Source organism: Salmo trutta, chromosome 35 (assembly GCF_901001165.1).
Source record: "Salmo trutta chromosome 35, fSalTru1.1, whole genome shotgun sequence".
Lineage (NCBI taxonomy): Eukaryota > Metazoa > Chordata > Actinopteri > Salmoniformes > Salmonidae > Salmo > Salmo trutta.
In genome coordinates this window covers 35,092,221-35,111,085 of record NC_042991.1, presented here as the reverse complement: position 1 = coordinate 35,111,085, position 18,865 = coordinate 35,092,221, and the positions used below count along the sequence as shown (strand labels likewise).

At 43.1% G+C, this 18,865-nt stretch overlaps 1 protein-coding gene and 1 long non-coding RNA gene across 3 annotated transcripts in view; one reads left to right on the top strand and one right to left on the bottom strand.

Moving 5' to 3' along the window:
- LOC115175135 (protein farnesyltransferase subunit beta) overlaps positions 1-18,215 on the top strand; it is a 35,880-nt gene extending 17,665 nt beyond the window's left edge. For both annotated transcript variants that reach the window (XM_029734351.1, XM_029734350.1), the window contains 4 exons: positions 40-170; positions 10,170-10,283; positions 17,313-17,427; positions 17,703-18,215. In XM_029734351.1, coding sequence (XP_029590211.1) covers positions 40-170; positions 10,170-10,283; positions 17,313-17,427; positions 17,703-17,834 — 492 coding nt within the window. In that variant the 3' untranslated portion in view covers positions 17,835-18,215. The remainder of the gene's footprint in view (positions 1-39; positions 171-10,169; positions 10,284-17,312; positions 17,428-17,702) is intronic.
- LOC115175137 (uncharacterized) lies at positions 785-1,431 on the bottom strand. Its single transcript, XR_003871917.1, has 2 exons — positions 1,124-1,431; positions 785-1,054 (listed from the first exon to the last, which is right to left on the bottom strand). It is a non-coding gene; the product is annotated as an uncharacterized LOC115175137 (long non-coding RNA).
- Positions 18,216-18,865: the final 650 nt, after the last annotated feature.

Sequence of the window (18,865 nt, the reverse complement as noted above, 5' to 3'; positions counted from 1 at the left end):
CTCCTCCTCCTCCTCCTCCTCCTCTCTCTCCTTCCGTAGCGGTGGGTGGCCAGCAGACAGATGAGGTTTGAGGGAGGGTTCCAGGGTCGCTGTAACAAACTGGTGGACGGCTGCTACTCCTTCTGGCAGGCTGGGCTGCTGCCACTGCTACACAGAGCCCTCTTCAAAGGATGGTAGGTTATAGTAACCACATTTTAGAGTTTAGCTAGTTACAGTATGAACTCAATAGAGTAAGTCGCTCTGGATAAGAGTGTCCGGCTAAATGACTAAAACGTAAATGTAGTTAAGTCTGGGTGATATGACCTAAAAATCATATCTACGTGTTTTTATAACTTATGGGCGATTCACAATATATATATAGATTTATAATTTTTTTCTAAATAAGCTTTGTTGTACAATTTTAAAGGTAAAATACACTGCATTTTAAACAGTAAGCAATAATCTAATGAATTCAGGACTTTTGACGTCTTCCACAACCATAAAGAACCATTAATAATTACATTATTTTATCAAAATAATAGTTAGTTTTATATAATAATAATAATAATAATAATAATAATAATAGTTTTTAATAATAGTTTTTTTTTTGGTGCAATAATCATTGGTCTGGATTTCAAGTCTATGAAAGTGCACTTTTTTGTTACAGAATGTAACTAGAACCATGCATAACGCACGTTCACTAATAATGAGCGACTTCTTGAAGTAGGCATTAGGCTGTAGAAAACAATCTCTCAAGCCCACATGCTAGTGAGTAGCCTGCTCATCTTTTATATTTCACTTTGAATCTATTTGCTGACTAACAAGGTTGAACTGTTGAGTTATGAACGCGTCCTGCTGTCCGTCTCCGACTGTTTCAACATGTTAGCCTGTCCGCCTCGTTGAAATGTCAACAACATGTCAGCCTGTCCACTTCATTCAGATGTCAACAACATGTTAGCCTGTCCACCTCGTTCAGATGTCAACAACATGTGAGCCTGTCCACTTCGTTGAGATGTCAACAACATGTTAGCCTGTCCACCTCGTTGAGATGTCAACAACATGTTAGCCTGTCCACCTCGTTGAGATGTCAACAACATGTCAGCCTGTCCACCTCGTTGAGATGTCAACATGTCAGCCTGTCCACCTCGTTGAGATGTCAACAACATGTTAGCCTGTCCACCTCGTTGAGATGTCAACAACATGTTAGCCTGTCCACCTCGTTGAGATGTCAACAACATGTTAGCCTGTCCACCTCGTTGAGATGTCAACAACATGTTAGCCTGTCCACCTCGTTGAGATGTCAACAACATGTTAGCCTGTCCACTTCGTTCAGATGTCAACAACATGTTAGCCTGTCCACCTCGTTGAGATGTCAACAACATGTTAGCCTGTCCACTTCGTTCAGATGTGAACAACATGTGAGCCTGTCCACTTCGTTCAGATGTCAACAACATGTGAGCCTGTCCACTTCGTTCAGATGTCGGCCTACTTTGTTTCTCAGAATGAGAACGATTTGCCAATTCCTTATTTGTGTTTTAATTCTTATTGTACATATATAAAACACAGACTAGACAGCTAGTATAACAGTCTTTGGTTAAAATGCTGCTAGTGGTATGTGGTAACCCCAAAGCTGCCCTCGACAAACTGAGCATTCATTTTCCACAATCAATGTTCATTGATCCTCTGGTTTTAGTAGTGTCTGGTCTGTGCACAGTGTGTGGAGTTGAGACCTAGAAAAGGTAACTTCTCCTCCATTACAGTAAAATAATGTCTCAATGTGTTTTGGTGTCCAGATTCTGTTGGACCAAATCTCAAATCCAAATAACGAGTTGAAACCGCTTGTTAGAGAGGAAGATGTGATCTCTCAACTTTGTTGGCGTGAGGGGCGGGGGCTTGGCGTGAGGGGCGGGGGCTTGGCGTGTGCAAACCATGGGGGGAGAGGCAAAATGAGAAGTTTCACACTCGCTAAAATCTGTCCAAAATAAGGCCAATGCGTTTCTATGGGTTTATTATGGACCTGTCGCCTGTCTTCCCGTCTTTAGGACAACGACTCCCGTTGTCAAGGCGGAGACGTGCAGCTCGTCATTATATTGTATACAGATCTCTGGTGAGAATGGGAAGGTGCACAGAGGAGCGAAAGAGACGAGTCCAAAAATACAACCGGAGAACAAGCGGACATAAACACTCATACAAACGAAAAATAACAAAACCTTGATTCTTGCTATAGGCATTTGGAATATCGTGCAAAAATTTACATTTTTAATTAATTGAATGAATTCTATTCATCTCCCGGCCCTATATGTATTGTCACAAAGACGGGTACAGTGACTTCAGAAAGAATTCAAACCACCTAGACTTATTTATTTTTAACGTTTTGATTTGTTACAGTCTGAATTTAAAATGGATTAAATTGCCATTTTGTGTCACTGGCCTACACACACAAGACCCCATATTTGTTTTGTAGGCCAATTTATTCAATACAAGAGCAAGGTAATGTTGATAAGGTCTTCATTGGGTTGCATGTACCCCCTGCACATTGACTCCGTACCGGTACCCCCTGTACATGGCCTCGTTATTGTATTTATTGAATATTTGAAACATACAATCTACTTGCAGTGAAGTTAACGAGACCAGTCATCCAACGGCCTCGTTATTTTATTGTTGCTCTTATTTTTTTATTTTTTTTTAACCTAATTTAGTAAATATTTTCTTAACTCTTGAACTGCATTGTTGGTTAAGGGCTTGTATTCAGCATTTCACGGTAAGGTCTACACCTGTTGTATTCGGCGCATGTGACAAATCCAATTTAGATTTTTGCATACAGCTCCATTCAGTGCATAGTAATGCATAACTTGGCTCACTAGTACTATAGAGTATCACACTAAGATACACATAACAACACCATCTGTTGGCTTGACGACATCTGGTAACATCTTCCTTTACACAGCAAATGAAGAGAACTCCTCGACTCATAAACAGGAGAACTGCGATTTAAAACCAGTAAAAACATTACAATGGTAATAAAAAACCTGTAACTGTGTTCTTATGCCGGCACCTTCAATAAGAATCACCGTTAAAAGTCCATTAGCAAACTACTCGATTCTGCTTCCGTCTTCTTCGTTTTGTTTTTCATATTTTTTACAAAAACAATTTAAGAGTTGACCTTATTTAGATTAAACAAGTTCCTGGAGTTTCTCACAGGCAACCTGATATTTTCTCTGGTTCTGGTGTCTCAGAGCCAGATTTTCAGGCAGCGGGGCTGCTTCCATAACAGCAGCCTGTTGTTCACCCACCCGCTGGGGTGCCGGGTTCGTTCCAGTGGTCCCCAGTCGTCCTCGGGCCTCTATGCCTAAGTGGCCAGAGTGTATTTTTGGGCAGAAAGTCAGTGGTTAACATGTCAGGCATGAAGACCCTGTTTCCTTTTGAATATCAGTCCATTTTCTGTGGCGAGATCCTCTTGGTGCGTCCAGAGATCTTTCAGTGTTACTCACAACCAGTTTGGTTCCAGGCCAGCCATTTTGTTGATTTTTGCATGCAAAGCCTGAAACAGTGGGTCCTGGGAACAGTGTACTTTGACTCCATTGGTTTTAGTGGAGAATGTTGACATCGCTGTTGTGATCCACCTGTTCCTGGTCAGTCGTGGCTCGACCCACAGCGTAGACTGTGGCTGGTGTTAGCATTTGGTCTGTTCCTGAGGTTTGAGCTGTTCTGGACAGCAGGTCAGCTACATGTAGTTCTTTGCCGTGGTTGTGTTGCACGTGGGGATCTTTTGTAGCCTTAGCAACATTCTCTGTAGTCGCTTGGGTGTTGTGAGTAGGGATTTTTTTTTTTAAAGATAGTCTCGAGTGGTTTGTGGTCGCTTTGTATTGTGACGAACTCTCTGCCATGCAGATACTGGTCAAACTTGTTACATTCAAAAACAATGGCGAGACATTCTTTCTCAATCTGTTCATATCTTTGTTCTGTCTGAGTCGATGTTCTGGAGGCAAGTTCAACAGGTTGTTGTTTCTGTTTTTACCTCCCAAACCTGTATCACTGGCATCACACTGCGGTGTGACTTCATCATTCAGGTGGTAGTATTTGAGCACTGGGTGTTGTGACTGTTTTGATGGCATGACTCAGCAGTTGAGACTGTGGTAGCCGTGTCTGTTCCGTGTCTGTTCCGTGTCTGTTCCGTGTCCGTCCCGTGTCCTTGCCAATCAGTCTTCCGAGCGGCTCCCACACATCAGATGGGCGGGGAATGAATTTTGGAAGATTGTTCACCAACCCTACCAGCCAGGGTAGTGACTTGACGTCAAGCTGAGCAGCTGTGATTTTCTCTGGGTCAGGTGACAACATGACCTGTGTAATGTCACACTAGGTAGCTTTAACCAGAGTTTATTTTTTTTTATTCAGCTTCAGGTTGACATCTCTTGCTCTCTGCAGGAGAGCTGTGAGGTTTCGGTCATGATCTGCCATCAACCTCTTTGCGTGTGTCACCACATCCATAGGATAGAATGTCATCCGTGTTCACATTCACTCCTTTTAGTCCCTGTAGTGCTTCACCACCGTCTGCGCTGGTTTTCTTCAGCTGCTGCCTGGATTCCAAATGGCGTTCTCAGCCATCTATACCTGCCTGCAGGTGTCCAGCAAGTTGTTAGAGAGCTGCTCACTTCATCAAGTTTGGCTTGCCAATATCCGTCTTTGTCATTGAGTACTGAGAATACCCTTTGTGTTGGATATCTCTGGTAGAATCTCTTCTATTGTGGGCATCTGGAAGTGTGATCTGAGTTAAGGCTTTGTTGAGTGCACTAGGGTCTGTGCATATTTGTAGTTTATCAGGTTTGTCAATGACAACCATGTTGTTAATCCAGGGTGTATGCTCTGTGGCTTTCGTGGTTCATATGTAGTAGGCTGAGTCTTTCGCACGTGTCAGCTGACAGGAGAGGAAGCTGGCATGGTTCCCATGTAGTAGGCTGAGTCTTTCACACGTGTCAGCTGACAGGAGAGGAAGCTGGCATGGTTCCCATGTAGTAGGCAGAGTCTTTCACACGTGTCAGCTGACAGGAGAGGAAGCTGGCATGGTTCCCATGTAGTAGGCTGAGTCTTTCAGCTGGGATGTCTCCATGACCTGAAATTTGATATGAAACATTTTTCCATCCTGATCTGCTTTGAGATTTGCTTGCTTCTGTTGGATTTATCAGTGTGCCGTCATAAAGCTTTACTGTAGCTCTTCTGGGCAGGAGAACTGGAATGTTATCTTCCACGACTCGCTGTAGTTCCCCATAGTTTGACATTCACTGTTGGTCCTGTGTCTATTCAACGTTTTAATTGTACGACTGGGGTCGTATGTCACTGAGTGGAGCTAGTTTAAAGGTTAATGAACCATTTGTTTGCCTTGTCTTCCACAGCGTTAACCTGTGAGATGAATTACATCTGTTGTTTGGTCATCTGACTCATTGTGTTGAGGTATGTGTTTGTTTACGTATCCTGGCAAAATGGTTTTGTTTGCCACATGCTTTACAGGTGACACCGTATGCTGGGCATTTGGCTTTGGCATGTACTGAACCACAGTAATGACAGGGTAAGTCGTTTGGCAGTCTATTTTTGTTAGTGTTCCCTGTAAACTTCCCTGTAAAGTCCCTGATTGTGACTGTCTCTTACGGTAGGTATAACGTCTCTGGTTCCTCAACCAATTTTTCCAGATTTCTGCATTTGTGCTGGTTCACTTGTAACGACACATGTCTATGGCTTTGTTCAGGTTCTCTGAGCGTGCACGTTCAAGCAGCTTTGTCTTTTGATGCCCGTCACGGACTAGTTCCTCTCGTAATTCACGCGTCTGCTAACTTGCTCGGATGTTACACATTGACTTTGTTGACAAGTATTAAACATGTACCTTTTTTTAGTAGAGCACATACTGGAATGGCTGAGTGTTTCTGTAGCGCCTCTATAATTTTTACCAGGTCCGTTCTCTCTGCTTCAGGCATATACAGATTCCACTGTAAGATGTGACATTCCTCTCCCATCACGGTTAGCAGAGTTATTATACGGACTTCTGCTTCCAGACCTGTCGCTATCTCATAGTTTCCCCGTTGTGCTGTAAACATTGTCCAGTTGTATTTATCGCCCTTCATGACCAGACACTGTGTGCACAATTATTAGGCAAGTTGTATGTTTGAGGATTCATTTTATTATTGAACAACTACAGCGCTCTCGGTCAATCCAAAATGTTAATAAACCTCAAACCTGAATATTTAAGAAAGTAAAAGTGAGGTTTTGGCTTTCTTCTGAGAATATCTATGTGTGCACAATTATTGGGCAACTATTAGTGTGCAGAATTATTATGCAACTAAATGAAAAAACGAAAAGTTCCCCATCTCACTTGTTTATTTTCATCTGTTAAAGTGAGAATAATAAACAAACAACTCAAAATGTATAAATAAACATTCCTGACATTTCAACAACAACAAAAAATCAGTGACCAATATAGCCACCCTTCTTTTCAATAACAGTCATAAGCCTTCCATCCATGGAGTCTGTCAGTTTCTTGATCTGTTGACCATCAACGTTTTTGTGCAGCAGCAACCACAGCCTCCCAGACACTGGTCGGAGAGGTGTACTGTTTTCCTTCACCGTAAAGCATCTGTTTAACAAGGGACCACAAGTTCTCAATAGGGTTTAGGTCAGGTGAGGAAGGGGGCCATGTCATTATTCTTTCATCTTTAAGGACTTTACTGGCTAGCCACGCAGTGGAGTACTTCGATGCATGCGATGGAGCATTGTCCTGCATAAAAAAAAATCATGGTCTTCTTGAAAGATGCAGACTTTTTCCTGTACCACTGCTTGAAGAAAGTGTGTTCTAAAACCTGGCAGTAGGTTTAGGTGTTGAATTTGAGTCCATCTTCAACCCGAAAAGGTCCAACTAGCTCATCTTTAATAATACCACCCCATACCAGTACCCCACCTCCACCTTGCTGGCGTCTGAGTCGAAGTGGAGCTTCGTGCCCGTTACTGATCCAGCCACGGGCCCATCCATCTGGTCCGTCAAGAGTCACTCATCTCATCAGTCCATAAAACCTTTGAAAAATCTGTCTTCAGATATTTCTTGGCCCAGTCTTAACGTTTCAACTTATGTGTCTTGTTCAGTGGTGGTCGGGTTTCAGCCTTCCTTACCTTGGCCATGTCTCTGAGCACTGAACACCTTGTACTTCTGGGCACTCCAGGTAGGTTGCAGTTCTGGAATATGAGAGCGCTGGAGGATAATGGCTTCCTGGTAGCTTCACGTTAGATTCTTCTAAAATCTTTGGCAGTTAATTTGCGTCTTTTTTTCTCAACACGGTTCTTGCGACCCTGTTGACTATTTGCAACAAAACGTTTGATGGTTCTGTGATCACGCCCCAATATCTTAGCAATTTCAAGAGTGCTGCATTCCTCTGAAATACTTTTTAACATTTTTGACTTTTCAGAGTTAGTTAAATCTATTTTTTGGCCCATTTTGCCTGAGGAAAAGAAGCTACCTAATAATTATACACACCTTGATATAGGGTGTTGATCTCCTTAGGCCACACCCTCCCTCATTACACAAATACACATCACCTGATATGCTTAGATCCAATAAGCATGCCAGTTTATACAGCTTGGAGTTGGGAAATATGCATAATAATGATGATGATATGGTCAAAATACTGACTTGCCTAATAATTGTGCACACAGTGTAGGCTCTGGTATAGGAATTACAAGGTAAACCATTGTTGTGGGCTTTTATTTATTTGTATTATTTATTTTGTAGCTGGTTAGCAAGTTGGCACGTTGCTTCCTCCTGTGCATTTCTCTGTGTCGTTTTTGATATTTTGATTCGTCAAGGATAATTTATTTTTGGTTTAGACTTCTGACATGTTTTGTATGCTGATTTTACCTTGGTCTTGTACTGAATAATGTTGATTTAGAAGGTCTTTACTTCACTATCAGTGTAGCATATGTACAGCTCCATTCAGTGCATAGTAATGCCTAACTTGGCTCACTAGTACTATAGAGTATCACACTAAGATACACAACAGCAGCACCATCTATTGGCTTGACGACATCTCGTAACAATGTCAAAGGACATTTTTTTTTTTTAAATGTTTACCAGTTAAATTAGAAATGAGTATTAATTATTTAATTATTGAATATTAATTATTTAATTATTGAATATTAATTATTTAATTATTGAATATTAATTATTTAATTATTGAATATTAATTATTTAATTATTGAATATTAATTATTATTCAACCCCTTTTTTGTTATGGCTTAAATAAGTTCAGGCAGGCGGACCAACCGACAAACAGAGGCAGGCAGGCAGGCGGACCAACCGACAAACAGAGGCAGGCAGGCAGGCGGACCAACCGACAAACAGAGGCAGGCAGGCAGGCGGACCAACCGACAAACAGAGGCAGGCAGGCAGGCGGACCAACCGACAAACAGAGGCAGGCAGGCAGGCGGACCAACCGACAAACAGAGGCAGGCAGGCAGGCGGACCAACCGACAAACAGAGGCAGGCAGGCAGGCGGACCAACCGACAAACAGAGGCAGGCAGGCAGGCGGACCAACCGACAAACAGAGGCAGGCAGGCAGGCGGACCAACCGACAAACAGAGGCAGGCAGGCAGGCGGACCAACCGACAAACAGAGGCAGGCAGGCAGGCGGACCAACCGACAAACAGAGGCAGGCAGGCAGGCGGACCAACCGACAAACAGAGGCAGGCAGGCAGGCGGACCAACCGACAAACAGAGGCAGGCAGGCAGGCGGACCAACCGACAAACAGAGGCAGGCAGGCAGGCGGACCAACCGACAAACAGAGGCAGGCAGGCAGGCGGACCAACCGACAAACAGAGGCAGGCAGGCAGGCGGACCAACCGACAAACAGAGGCAGGCAGGCAGGCGGACCAACCGACAAACAGAGGCAGGCAGGCAGGCGGACCAACCGACAAACAGAGGCAGGCAGGCGGACCAACCGACAAACAGAGGCAGGCAGGCGGACCAACCGACAAACAGACAGACAGAGAGGCAGGAAGGCAGGCAGGCGGACCAACCGACACACAGACAGAGAGGCAGGCAGGCAGGCGGACCAACCGACACACAGACAGAGAGGCAGGAAGGCAGGCGGACCAACCGACAAACAGAGGCAGGCAGGCGGACCAACCGACAAACAGAGGCAGGCAGGCGGACCAACCGACAAACAGAGGCAGGCAGGCGGACCCAACCGACAAACAGAGGCAGGCAGGCGGACCAACCGACAAACAGAGGCAGGCAGGCGGACCAACCGACAAACAGACAGACAGAGAGGCAGGAAGGCAGGCAGGCGGACCAACCGACACACAGAGGCAGGCAGGCGGACCAACCGACAAACAGAGGCAGGCAGGCGGACCAACCGACAAACAGAGGCAGGCAGGCGGACCAACTGACACACAGACAGAGAGGCAGGAAGGCAGGCAGACCAACCGACAAACAGAGGCAGGCAGGCGGACCAACTGACACACAGACAGAGAGGCAGGAAGGCAGGCAGGCAGACCAACCGACAAACAGAGGCAGGCAGGCGGACCAACCGACAAACAGAGGCAGGCAGGCGGACCAACCGACAAACAGAGGCAGGCAGGCGGACCAACCGACAAACAGAGGCAGGCAGGCGGACCAACCGACAAACAGAGGCAGGCAGGCGGACCAACCGACAAACAGAGGCAGGCAGGCGGACCAACCGACAAACAGACAGACAGAGAGGCAGGAAGGCAGGCAGGCGGACCAACCGACACACAGAGGCAGGCAGGCGGAACAACCGACAAACAGAGGCAGGCAGGCGGACCAACCGACAAACAGAGGCAGGCAGGCGGACCAACTGACACACAGACAGAGAGGCAGGAAGGCAGGCAGACCAACCGACAAACAGAGGCAGGCAGGCGGACCAACTGACACACAGACAGAGAGGCAGGAAGGCAGGCAGGCAGACCAACCGACAAACAGAGGCAGGCAGGCGGACCAACTGACACACAGACAGAGAGGCAGGAAGGCAGGCAGACCAACCGACAGACGGAGAGGCAGGCAGGCAGACAGACTGACTGGCCTAATTTGGCACATTTTCTAATACCCCGGTCTGAAAAGTACTAGCCTCTGGCTACCTTCATCTCATATAACTGGTTTTGGAATTTTTGTCAATTTTTTTTTTGTTGACCAAAAGGGGACTCTACATTGAGCCTGCAGAAGTGGATGTTTGAGCAGCAGGCGTTGCAGGAGTACATCCTCCTCTGCTGTCAGAACCCTGCTGGTGGGCTGCTGGACAAGCCTGGCAAGTATGTACCCCCCACACACACACACACACTACGTACACACTACATATGCATACAGTGCCTTGCAAAGGTATTCATCCCCCTTGGCGTTTCTCCTATTTTGTTGCATTACAACCTGTAATTTAAATGGATTTTTATTTGGATTTCATGTAATGGACATACAAAAAATAGTCCAAATTGGTGAAGTGGAAAAAAGAACTTGTTTAAAAAAATTCTACAAAAACATTAAACTGAAAAGTGATGCGTGTATGTGTATTCACCCCCTTTGCTATGAAGCCCCTAAAATAAGATCTGGTGCATCCAATTACCTTCAGAAGTCACATAATTAGTTAGATTGCACACAGGTAAACTTTAAGTGTCACATGATCTCAGTGTGTATATATACACCTGCTCTGAAATGCCCCAGAGTCTGCAACACCACTAAGCAAGGGGAACCACCAAGCAAGCTGCACCATGAAGACCAAGGAGCTCTCCAAACAGCTCAGGGACATAGTTGTGGAGAAGTACAGATCAGGGTTGGGTTATAAAAAGATATCAGAAACTTTGAACATCCCACAGAGCACCATTAAATCCATTATTAAAAAATGGAAAGAATATGGCACCAAAACAAATCTGCCAAGAGAGGGCCGCCCACCAAAACTCACAGACCAGGCAAGGAGGGCATTAATCAGAGAGGCAACAAAGATACCAAAGATAACTCTGAAGGAGCTGCAAAGCTCCACAGCGGAGAAGGGAGTATCTGTCCATAGGATCACTTTAAGCCGTACACTCCACAGAGCTGGGCTTTATGGAAGAGCCATTGATTAAAGAAAAAATAAGCAAACACGTTTGGCGTTCGCCAAACGGCATCCCCAAACATATGGAAGAAGGTACTCTGGTCAGATGAGACTAAAATTGAGCTTTTTGTCCATCAAGGAAAGCGCTATGTCTGGCGCAAACCCAACACCTCTCATCACCCCGAGAACACCATCCCCACAGTGACGCATGGTGGTGGCAGCATCATGCTGTTGGGATGTTTTTCATCAGCAGGGACTGGTCAGAATTGAAGGAATGATGGATGGCGCTAAATACAGGGAAATTCTTGAGGGAAACCTGTTTCTGTCTTCCAGAGATTTGAGACTGGAATGGAGGTTCACCTTCCAGCAGGACAATGAACCTAAGCATACTGCTAAAGCAGTACTCGAGTGGTTTAAGGGGAAACATTTAAATGTCTTGGAATGGCTTAGTCAAAGCCCAGACCTCAATCCAATTGAGAATCTGTGGTATGACTTAAAGATTGCTGTACACCAGCGGAACCCATCCAACTTGAAGGAGCAGGAGCAGTTTTGCCTTGAAGAATAGGCAAAAGTCCCAGTGGCTAGATGTGCCAAGCTTATAGAGACATACCCCAAGATACTTGCAGTTGTAATTGCTGCAAAAGGTGGCTCTAAAAAAGTATTGACTTTGGGGGGGTGAATAGTTATGCACGCTCAAGATTAGTTTTTTTTGTATTTTGCATCTTCAAAGTGGGAGGCATGTTGTGTAAATCCAATGATACAAATTAGAGGTCGACCGATTTTATGATTTTTCAACGCCGATACCAATTATTGGAGGACCAAAAAAAGCCGATACTGATTAATCGGCTTTTTTTTTTTATTGTTATTTTATATATATATATATATATATACACATACACACACACACACACACACACACACACACACACACAATTAAAACAGTACTGAATGAACACTTATTTTAATATTATACATTAATAAAATCAATTTAGTGTCAAATCAATAATGAAACATGTTCAATTTGGTTTAAATAATGCAAAAACAGTGTTGGAGAAGAAAGTAAAAGTGTGTTATGTGACATTTAAAAAAGCTAACGTTTAAGTTCCTTGCTCAGAACATGAGAACATATGAAAGCTGGTGGTTCCTTTTAACATGAGTCTTCAGTATTCCCAGGTAAGAAGTTTTAGGTTGTAGTTATTATAGGAATTATGACGCGTTGGCTATTTCTCCCTATACCATTTGTATTTCATATACCTTTGACTATTGGATGTTCTTATAGGCGCTATAGTATTGCCAGCCTAATCTCGGGAGTTGATAAGCTTGATAAACAGCGCTGTGCTTCAAGCATTGTGAAGAGCTGCTGGCAAACGCAGGAAAGTGCTGTTTGATTGAATGCTTACGAGCCTGTTGCTGCCTACCACCACTCAGTCAGACTGCTCTATCAAATATCAAATCGTAGACTTAATTATAATATAATAAACACACAAATGCGAGCCTTAGTTTCCGGATTTGACCATATTAATGACCTATCATTTCGAAAAACAAAACGTTTATTCTTTCAGTGAAATACGTAACTGTTCCGTATTTTATCTAATGGGTGGCATCCCTAAGTCTAAATATTGCTGTTACATTGCACAACCTTCAATGTTATGTCATAATTATGTACAATTCTGGCAAAATAATTTTTGTCTTTGTTAGGAAGAAATGGTCTTCACACAGTTCACAACGAGCCAGGCGGCCCAAACTGCTGCATATACCCCGACTCTGTTGCACAGAACACAAGAGAAATGACACAATTTCCCAAGTTAAAATAAATTTATGTTAGCAGGCAATATTAACTAAATATGCAGGTTTAAAAATATATACTTGTGTATTGATTTTAAAGGCATTGATGTTTATGGTTAGGTACATATTGTTGCAACGACAGTGCTTTATTTGCAAATGTGCTTGTTAAATCATCCCGTTTGGCGAAGTAGGCTGTGATTCGATGATAAATTAACAGGCACCGCATTGATTATATGCAAAGCAGGACAAGCTAGTTAACCTAGTAATACCATCAACCATGTGTAGTTAACTAGTGATTATGTTAAGATTGATTGTTTTTTATAAGATAAGTTTAATGCTAGCTAGCAACTTACCTAGGCTCCTTGCTGCACTTGCGTAACAGGTGGTCAGCCTGCCATGCAGCCTCCTCGTGGAATGCAATGTAATCGGCCATAATCTGCGTCCAAAAATGCTGATTACCGATTGTTATGAAAACTTGAAATCGGCCCTAGTTAATCGGCCATGCCGATTTAATCGGTCGACCTCTAATACAAACCCCCCAAAAATCCATGTTAATTCCAAGTTGTAAGGCAACAAAATAGGTAAAATGCCAAGTGGGGTGAATACACACACACACACACACACATATATATATATATATATATATATATATATATATATATATATATATATATATATATATATATATATATATATATATATATATATATATATATATATTACTCACACACACTTCATACATACACTACATACAAGTACCTGCCAAAATAAAGCAAACCCTTGAGTAAATAAGTAATACAAAGTACACTGAGTGAACACCTTTCTAAAATGGAGTTATCCCTCCATTTGGTCTAAGAACCGCCTCAATATGTTGGAGGTGTTGAAGGCGTTCCACAGGGATGCTGGCCCATGTTGACCCCAATGCTTCCCACAGTTGTCAAGTTGGCTGGATGTCCTTTGGGTGGTGGACCATTCTTGATACACACGGGAAACTGTTGAGCATGAAAAACCCAGCAGTGTTTTCAAAGGCACTTGAGTATGTCTAGCCCATTCACCCTCTGAATGGGACACATACACAATTCATGACTCGGTTGTCTCAAGGCTTAAAAATCCTTCTTTAACCTGTCTTATACACTGATTTTGAAGTGGATTTAACAAGTGACATCAATAAGGGATCATATATTTCACCTGGATTCACCTGGTCAGTCTGTCATGGAAAGAGCAGGTGTTCTTAATGTTTTGTATACTCTGTGGAGGCACCTGCTTTCAATAAACACAGGTCTGTTAATGAATAAATCAACGTCCCGTCATGTATAGAAATTCCCCGTTCCCATTGTTTTAGCTACCATGACTTAGGGATGGGGGTTTGAAATAATAATTTCACTATTCAAATAGTATCGTACATTTTTGTCAGATATCCTTATAGTGGAAATATGTGTATTTCTTATTGATTTATTTTTCTGTGTGTTTTTAACCTGAGCACTGCTGCGTGAGTTATAGATGCTGGCCCTCTATTGATCTGTTGCTGCAGAGGTTATATGGGACGGTGGGTGTAACGAGCTGATATTGGGAGAAACGCCAAGGCAACACCGACCACAGCCAAGACTAGCTAACGTTCGCTTGTAGCAGTCACCCATGGTTTGTTGTTAGGAAATATCTTACATGATCCCCCCCCCCCCCCCCCCCAAAACCATGAAAGATATTTCCTAACAACAAACCATGGGTGACCAAAGAATTGAAAGTGGTGCTTAATAACATGAAGAAACAAGTGTTTGCCTCCGATTATCTACTCTCTAAAGAAGATGGCTACAGAGAGATGTGAACAAAATAGGTAAGATTCCGGAACAAGGATAAGCTGCAACAGATGTCACTGGGAGACGCTTTTGGTTTGCCTTGGATGGGCGTTAAGAATATGGCAAATGCCCCCTTCAAAGCGAGGCAACCTATCAATCCCTGCCTGGACAACAAGAGGGTGTGCCTCTCTACAGCCAATGAACTAAATTAGTTCTTCACCCCGCTCCCCCCCCGGTCTGTCTTGAGGAGGATGTCATGGCAACCGAGAACGCGCTCGTCATCAATGAGGTAGTCGTACGAGTGTTTTTGGTACACGAAAGAGTCCGTGGCCTGATAACATAAGTGGTCGTGTCTTGAAACACTGTTCCACTCAGCAGCTGAGTGGTGTCTTCTCTCTCTCCCAGTGGCCCCTGGATACATTGTTTCCATAGAGATGGAATTTCCAATCTATTGTTGTACCTGTCCCAAAAACCTTTCATCCATCTGCATCAAATGATTACAGACATGTCTCTCTTTAATCTCTTGAAAAGATCAAGATCACCACCAGACACCTTCTTGACCCCCCCCTCCATTTAACATACTGGTCAGAGAGGGGGACAGATGATGCCATCCTCTCACTCTTACATCTGGTGTGCGTGAAATTTGGAGGCCATTTAAAACCCATGTGTGTGTCATGATCACAGATTTCTCCTCGGCATTTAACACAATCAATCCATTGGTCCTCGCGGATAGACTGAGAGGAGACTTGATGCTGTGCTTATCACACAGATCACCAACTTCCTAGCTGATAGGTCCCAGCAGGTACGAGTTGGCAACACACACTCTCCGAGGTGGGCACCGCTTCAGTAGGAACCCCACAGGGCAGTGTTCTTTCACCAGTACTATACGTACTGTATACAGACAGCTGCCGGAGTCGGTTCCCAGGGCGCCACCTGATCAAATATACTGCTTTGGTTAGTCTTCTCGAAGGGGATGAGACAGAGCGTGGACCAGCTCTGAGGGATTTGACTGTCATTCCATCTAAACTTTAAATACATGTAAAACAAAGGACACGGTGATTGACTTTGGAAGGAGCACTACCATGCACACACCACCACTGATAAAAGGTGAGCCCATTTGAAATAGTGGAGTACAAACACATTGGGCTAGTCATTGACAACAACCTGTCCTGGGATCAGTGTACTGACTCTATTTTTAAGAAAGGCCAACAGACTGTATTTCCTAAGGAAACTGCACTTTAAAAAAAAAAAAATATTGATCTAACCATCATGGTTGTCCTTTTTTTATAAATAATTTTTTGAGATCATTCTGTCTTACTGCTTGACCTGCTGCTTTGGGAATATCAAGGTTGCACTGAAAAAAAAGGTTAAACAAGATAGTCAGGATTTGTAGAAAAATCATGGGGCAAGAACTGTAATCTCTCTACCTGGGCAGAGCCCTCCATAAGGTGAAAACAATAGCGGTTGACTCTTCACTCCACCCTGAATTCCAGCTCCTTCCCTCTTGCCGCAGGTACAGACTCCATAAGGTTAAAAAAAATAGGGCCAAGTACTCCTTTTTATTTCTAATGCAATTCTGCAACTTAACAATATGTTGACTAATTGCACATAGCTACTGCACATACCCTGCCATTTTGCTTGTAAATATCCTTTGCTGTTTTTAGATGTGATATGTTTTATGACTGCTGCAAGATGAATTTCCTCTCTGAGGAAATTAAAATCTTCAGAATCTGAATGTTATTTATCATCCCATATAACAGTGCCTGTCTTGACTGGAGTAGCCTAGAGAAGCTAGCTAGCTAAGCTAACCAGCTATAACTAGCTAGGTTAATTCAGAGATGGCTAAGCTAACCAGCTATAACTAGCTAGGTTAATTCAGAGATGGCTAAGCTAAACAGCTATAACTAGCTAGGTTAATTCAGAGATAGCTAAGCTAACCAGCTATAACTAGCTAGGTTAATTCAGAGGTAGTTTAATTCAGAGCTAGCTAGCTAACTAGCTAGGTTAATTGAGGCCACATGCTGCGGTTGCTCCCCAACCCCATTCAGATAAAACAGCCTACCTGTTGATTGCTCCTTGTAGCTTATTTATTCCATCTTGCATTGAATTGGTGAACTCTCACTCCACTTGCTACATATTGAGCTTCTTTGCCGCTTTGATTGGCCAAGATAAACAACAAGCTAAACCTGTGTTTTTATGGGCCGATCCGTGCACGTCATAACTACATTGAAAAGTTTGTTTTATTAAATGTACTATTTTTAAATGTCATTGTACATCCTTTTATGTAACAATGTTGCATGGATATTTTTATTTCATTTTGAAATCTTTTTCAGTGTTAATCTGGTTTTAAAAAATGTATGTTTGCTAAAATGTATGCCCGTTCAAATATTCAAATAACCATGCACATCCCTACCATGGCTAGAAGAAATCTGTTACTGAAAGAGATGTCTCAAAGAAGCATAATGGGTAGAATCTATGCCAAGGTGCATTGAAGCTGTTCTGGAGGCTCGTGGTGTCCTATTAAGACTCTTGGTGTTGGTGTTTCCTTTATTTTGGCAGTTACCTGTATGTATTACATACAGAGAGACACTTTTTTTTTTTTTTTGACACCAATTGATTGCAGAAACAAAACCTGTGAAAACCTCCTTTCACACATTCCTCTTCCTTTCCTCCTCAAGATCCAGAGACTTTTACCACACCTGTTACTGTCTGAGTGGTCTGTCTGTAGCGCAGCACTTTGGCAACATGGATCTGCACCACGAGCTGATCGTCGGCCGGGAGGAGAACAGACTGGTGAGCCTCCTAGGAGTTTTTCGAGAATGTTTAATCCAGATAAATTATCATGCTCCCCTTTCTGATTTAACACTTTCTTGTTAAATTGGCATGAACATCATATAGTGTATCCCTGACGTGGACTGTTTCCTGTTCCCATACACGTCCTTAGGAGCCCTATCATGTGAAAGCTCCATTGTTTACATTTTAGCTGGTGGCCCACTTTTGGATGGAATTCACATTTTACAGAGCATGGCTTTAAAAAGTAGTGGTTTTTTTTTTTTTTTTCTCTCCAGGCCCCCAGCCACCCCGTCTACAACATCTGTCCAGAGAAGGTAGCCCAGGCCATCCAACACTTCCACCAGCTGCCTGTGCCTGCACAGAAAGAGGGGTCCTCGGTCTGCAACGCTACCACTGACCACTCCTAGTGCTCACAGTGTAGGCATGCCTAGGAGCGTATTTGAGGGGGTCAATTTGAGCATGAAGGCGAGGCTCAGAATCGCTTATCGTGATCACATGAATAGTTATTTGGGATGCAAGGTTTGTCTATATCGGTGATTTCTTTTGCAGTACGACTGCAATGATTAACTCTGGGATAAGGTAGTAGTGGCACATAACCCCTGATACAGGATCAGATATTTTTGTCATCCCCCTTAGGATTCAGGGTAAATCTGTTCCTAGATCTGTGGTTAGGAGCAACTTATAGTGCCTTCAGAATGTATTCACACCACTTTTTCCAAATCTTTGTTGTTACAAAGTGGGATTAAAATGGATTAAATTGTCATTTTTGGCCAACGATCTACACAGAATTCTACCTTTTTTATTATTTTTTTTATATATAAATATCCCCCTCACACATTATGCTTTAAAAACGTAATGGTTGTTAATCATTACTAGAATGTAATTTTCAAGTCTTGTCATAGAATTTCAATTAGATATAAGTAAAAACCGTAACTAGACCACTCAAATATTCAACGTCGTCTTGGTAAGCAACATCAGTGTATATTTAGCCTTGTGTTTTAGGTTATTGTTCTGCTGAAAGGGGAATTCATCTCCCAGTGTTTGGTAGAAAGCAGACTGAACCAGGTTTTCCTCTAGGATTTTGCCTGTGCTTAGCTCCATTCTGTTTATTTTTTTTATCCTGAAAAACTCCCCAGTCCTTAACAATGACAAGCATACCCATAACATGATGCAGCCACTACTATTCTTGAAAATATGGAACGTGGTATTGGATTTGCCCCAAACATAATGCTTTGTATTCAGGACAAAACATTAATTTATTAGCCAAATTTTTTGCAGTATTACTTTAGTACCTTGTTGCAAACAGGATGCATGGAGGCTTCCTTTTCAATGAGGTTAGTATTGTGGAGTAAGTACAATGTTGAGCCATCCTCACCATTGGCCTCATGGTGAAATCCCAGAGCAGTTTCCTTCCTTTCCGGCAACTGAGTTAGGAAGG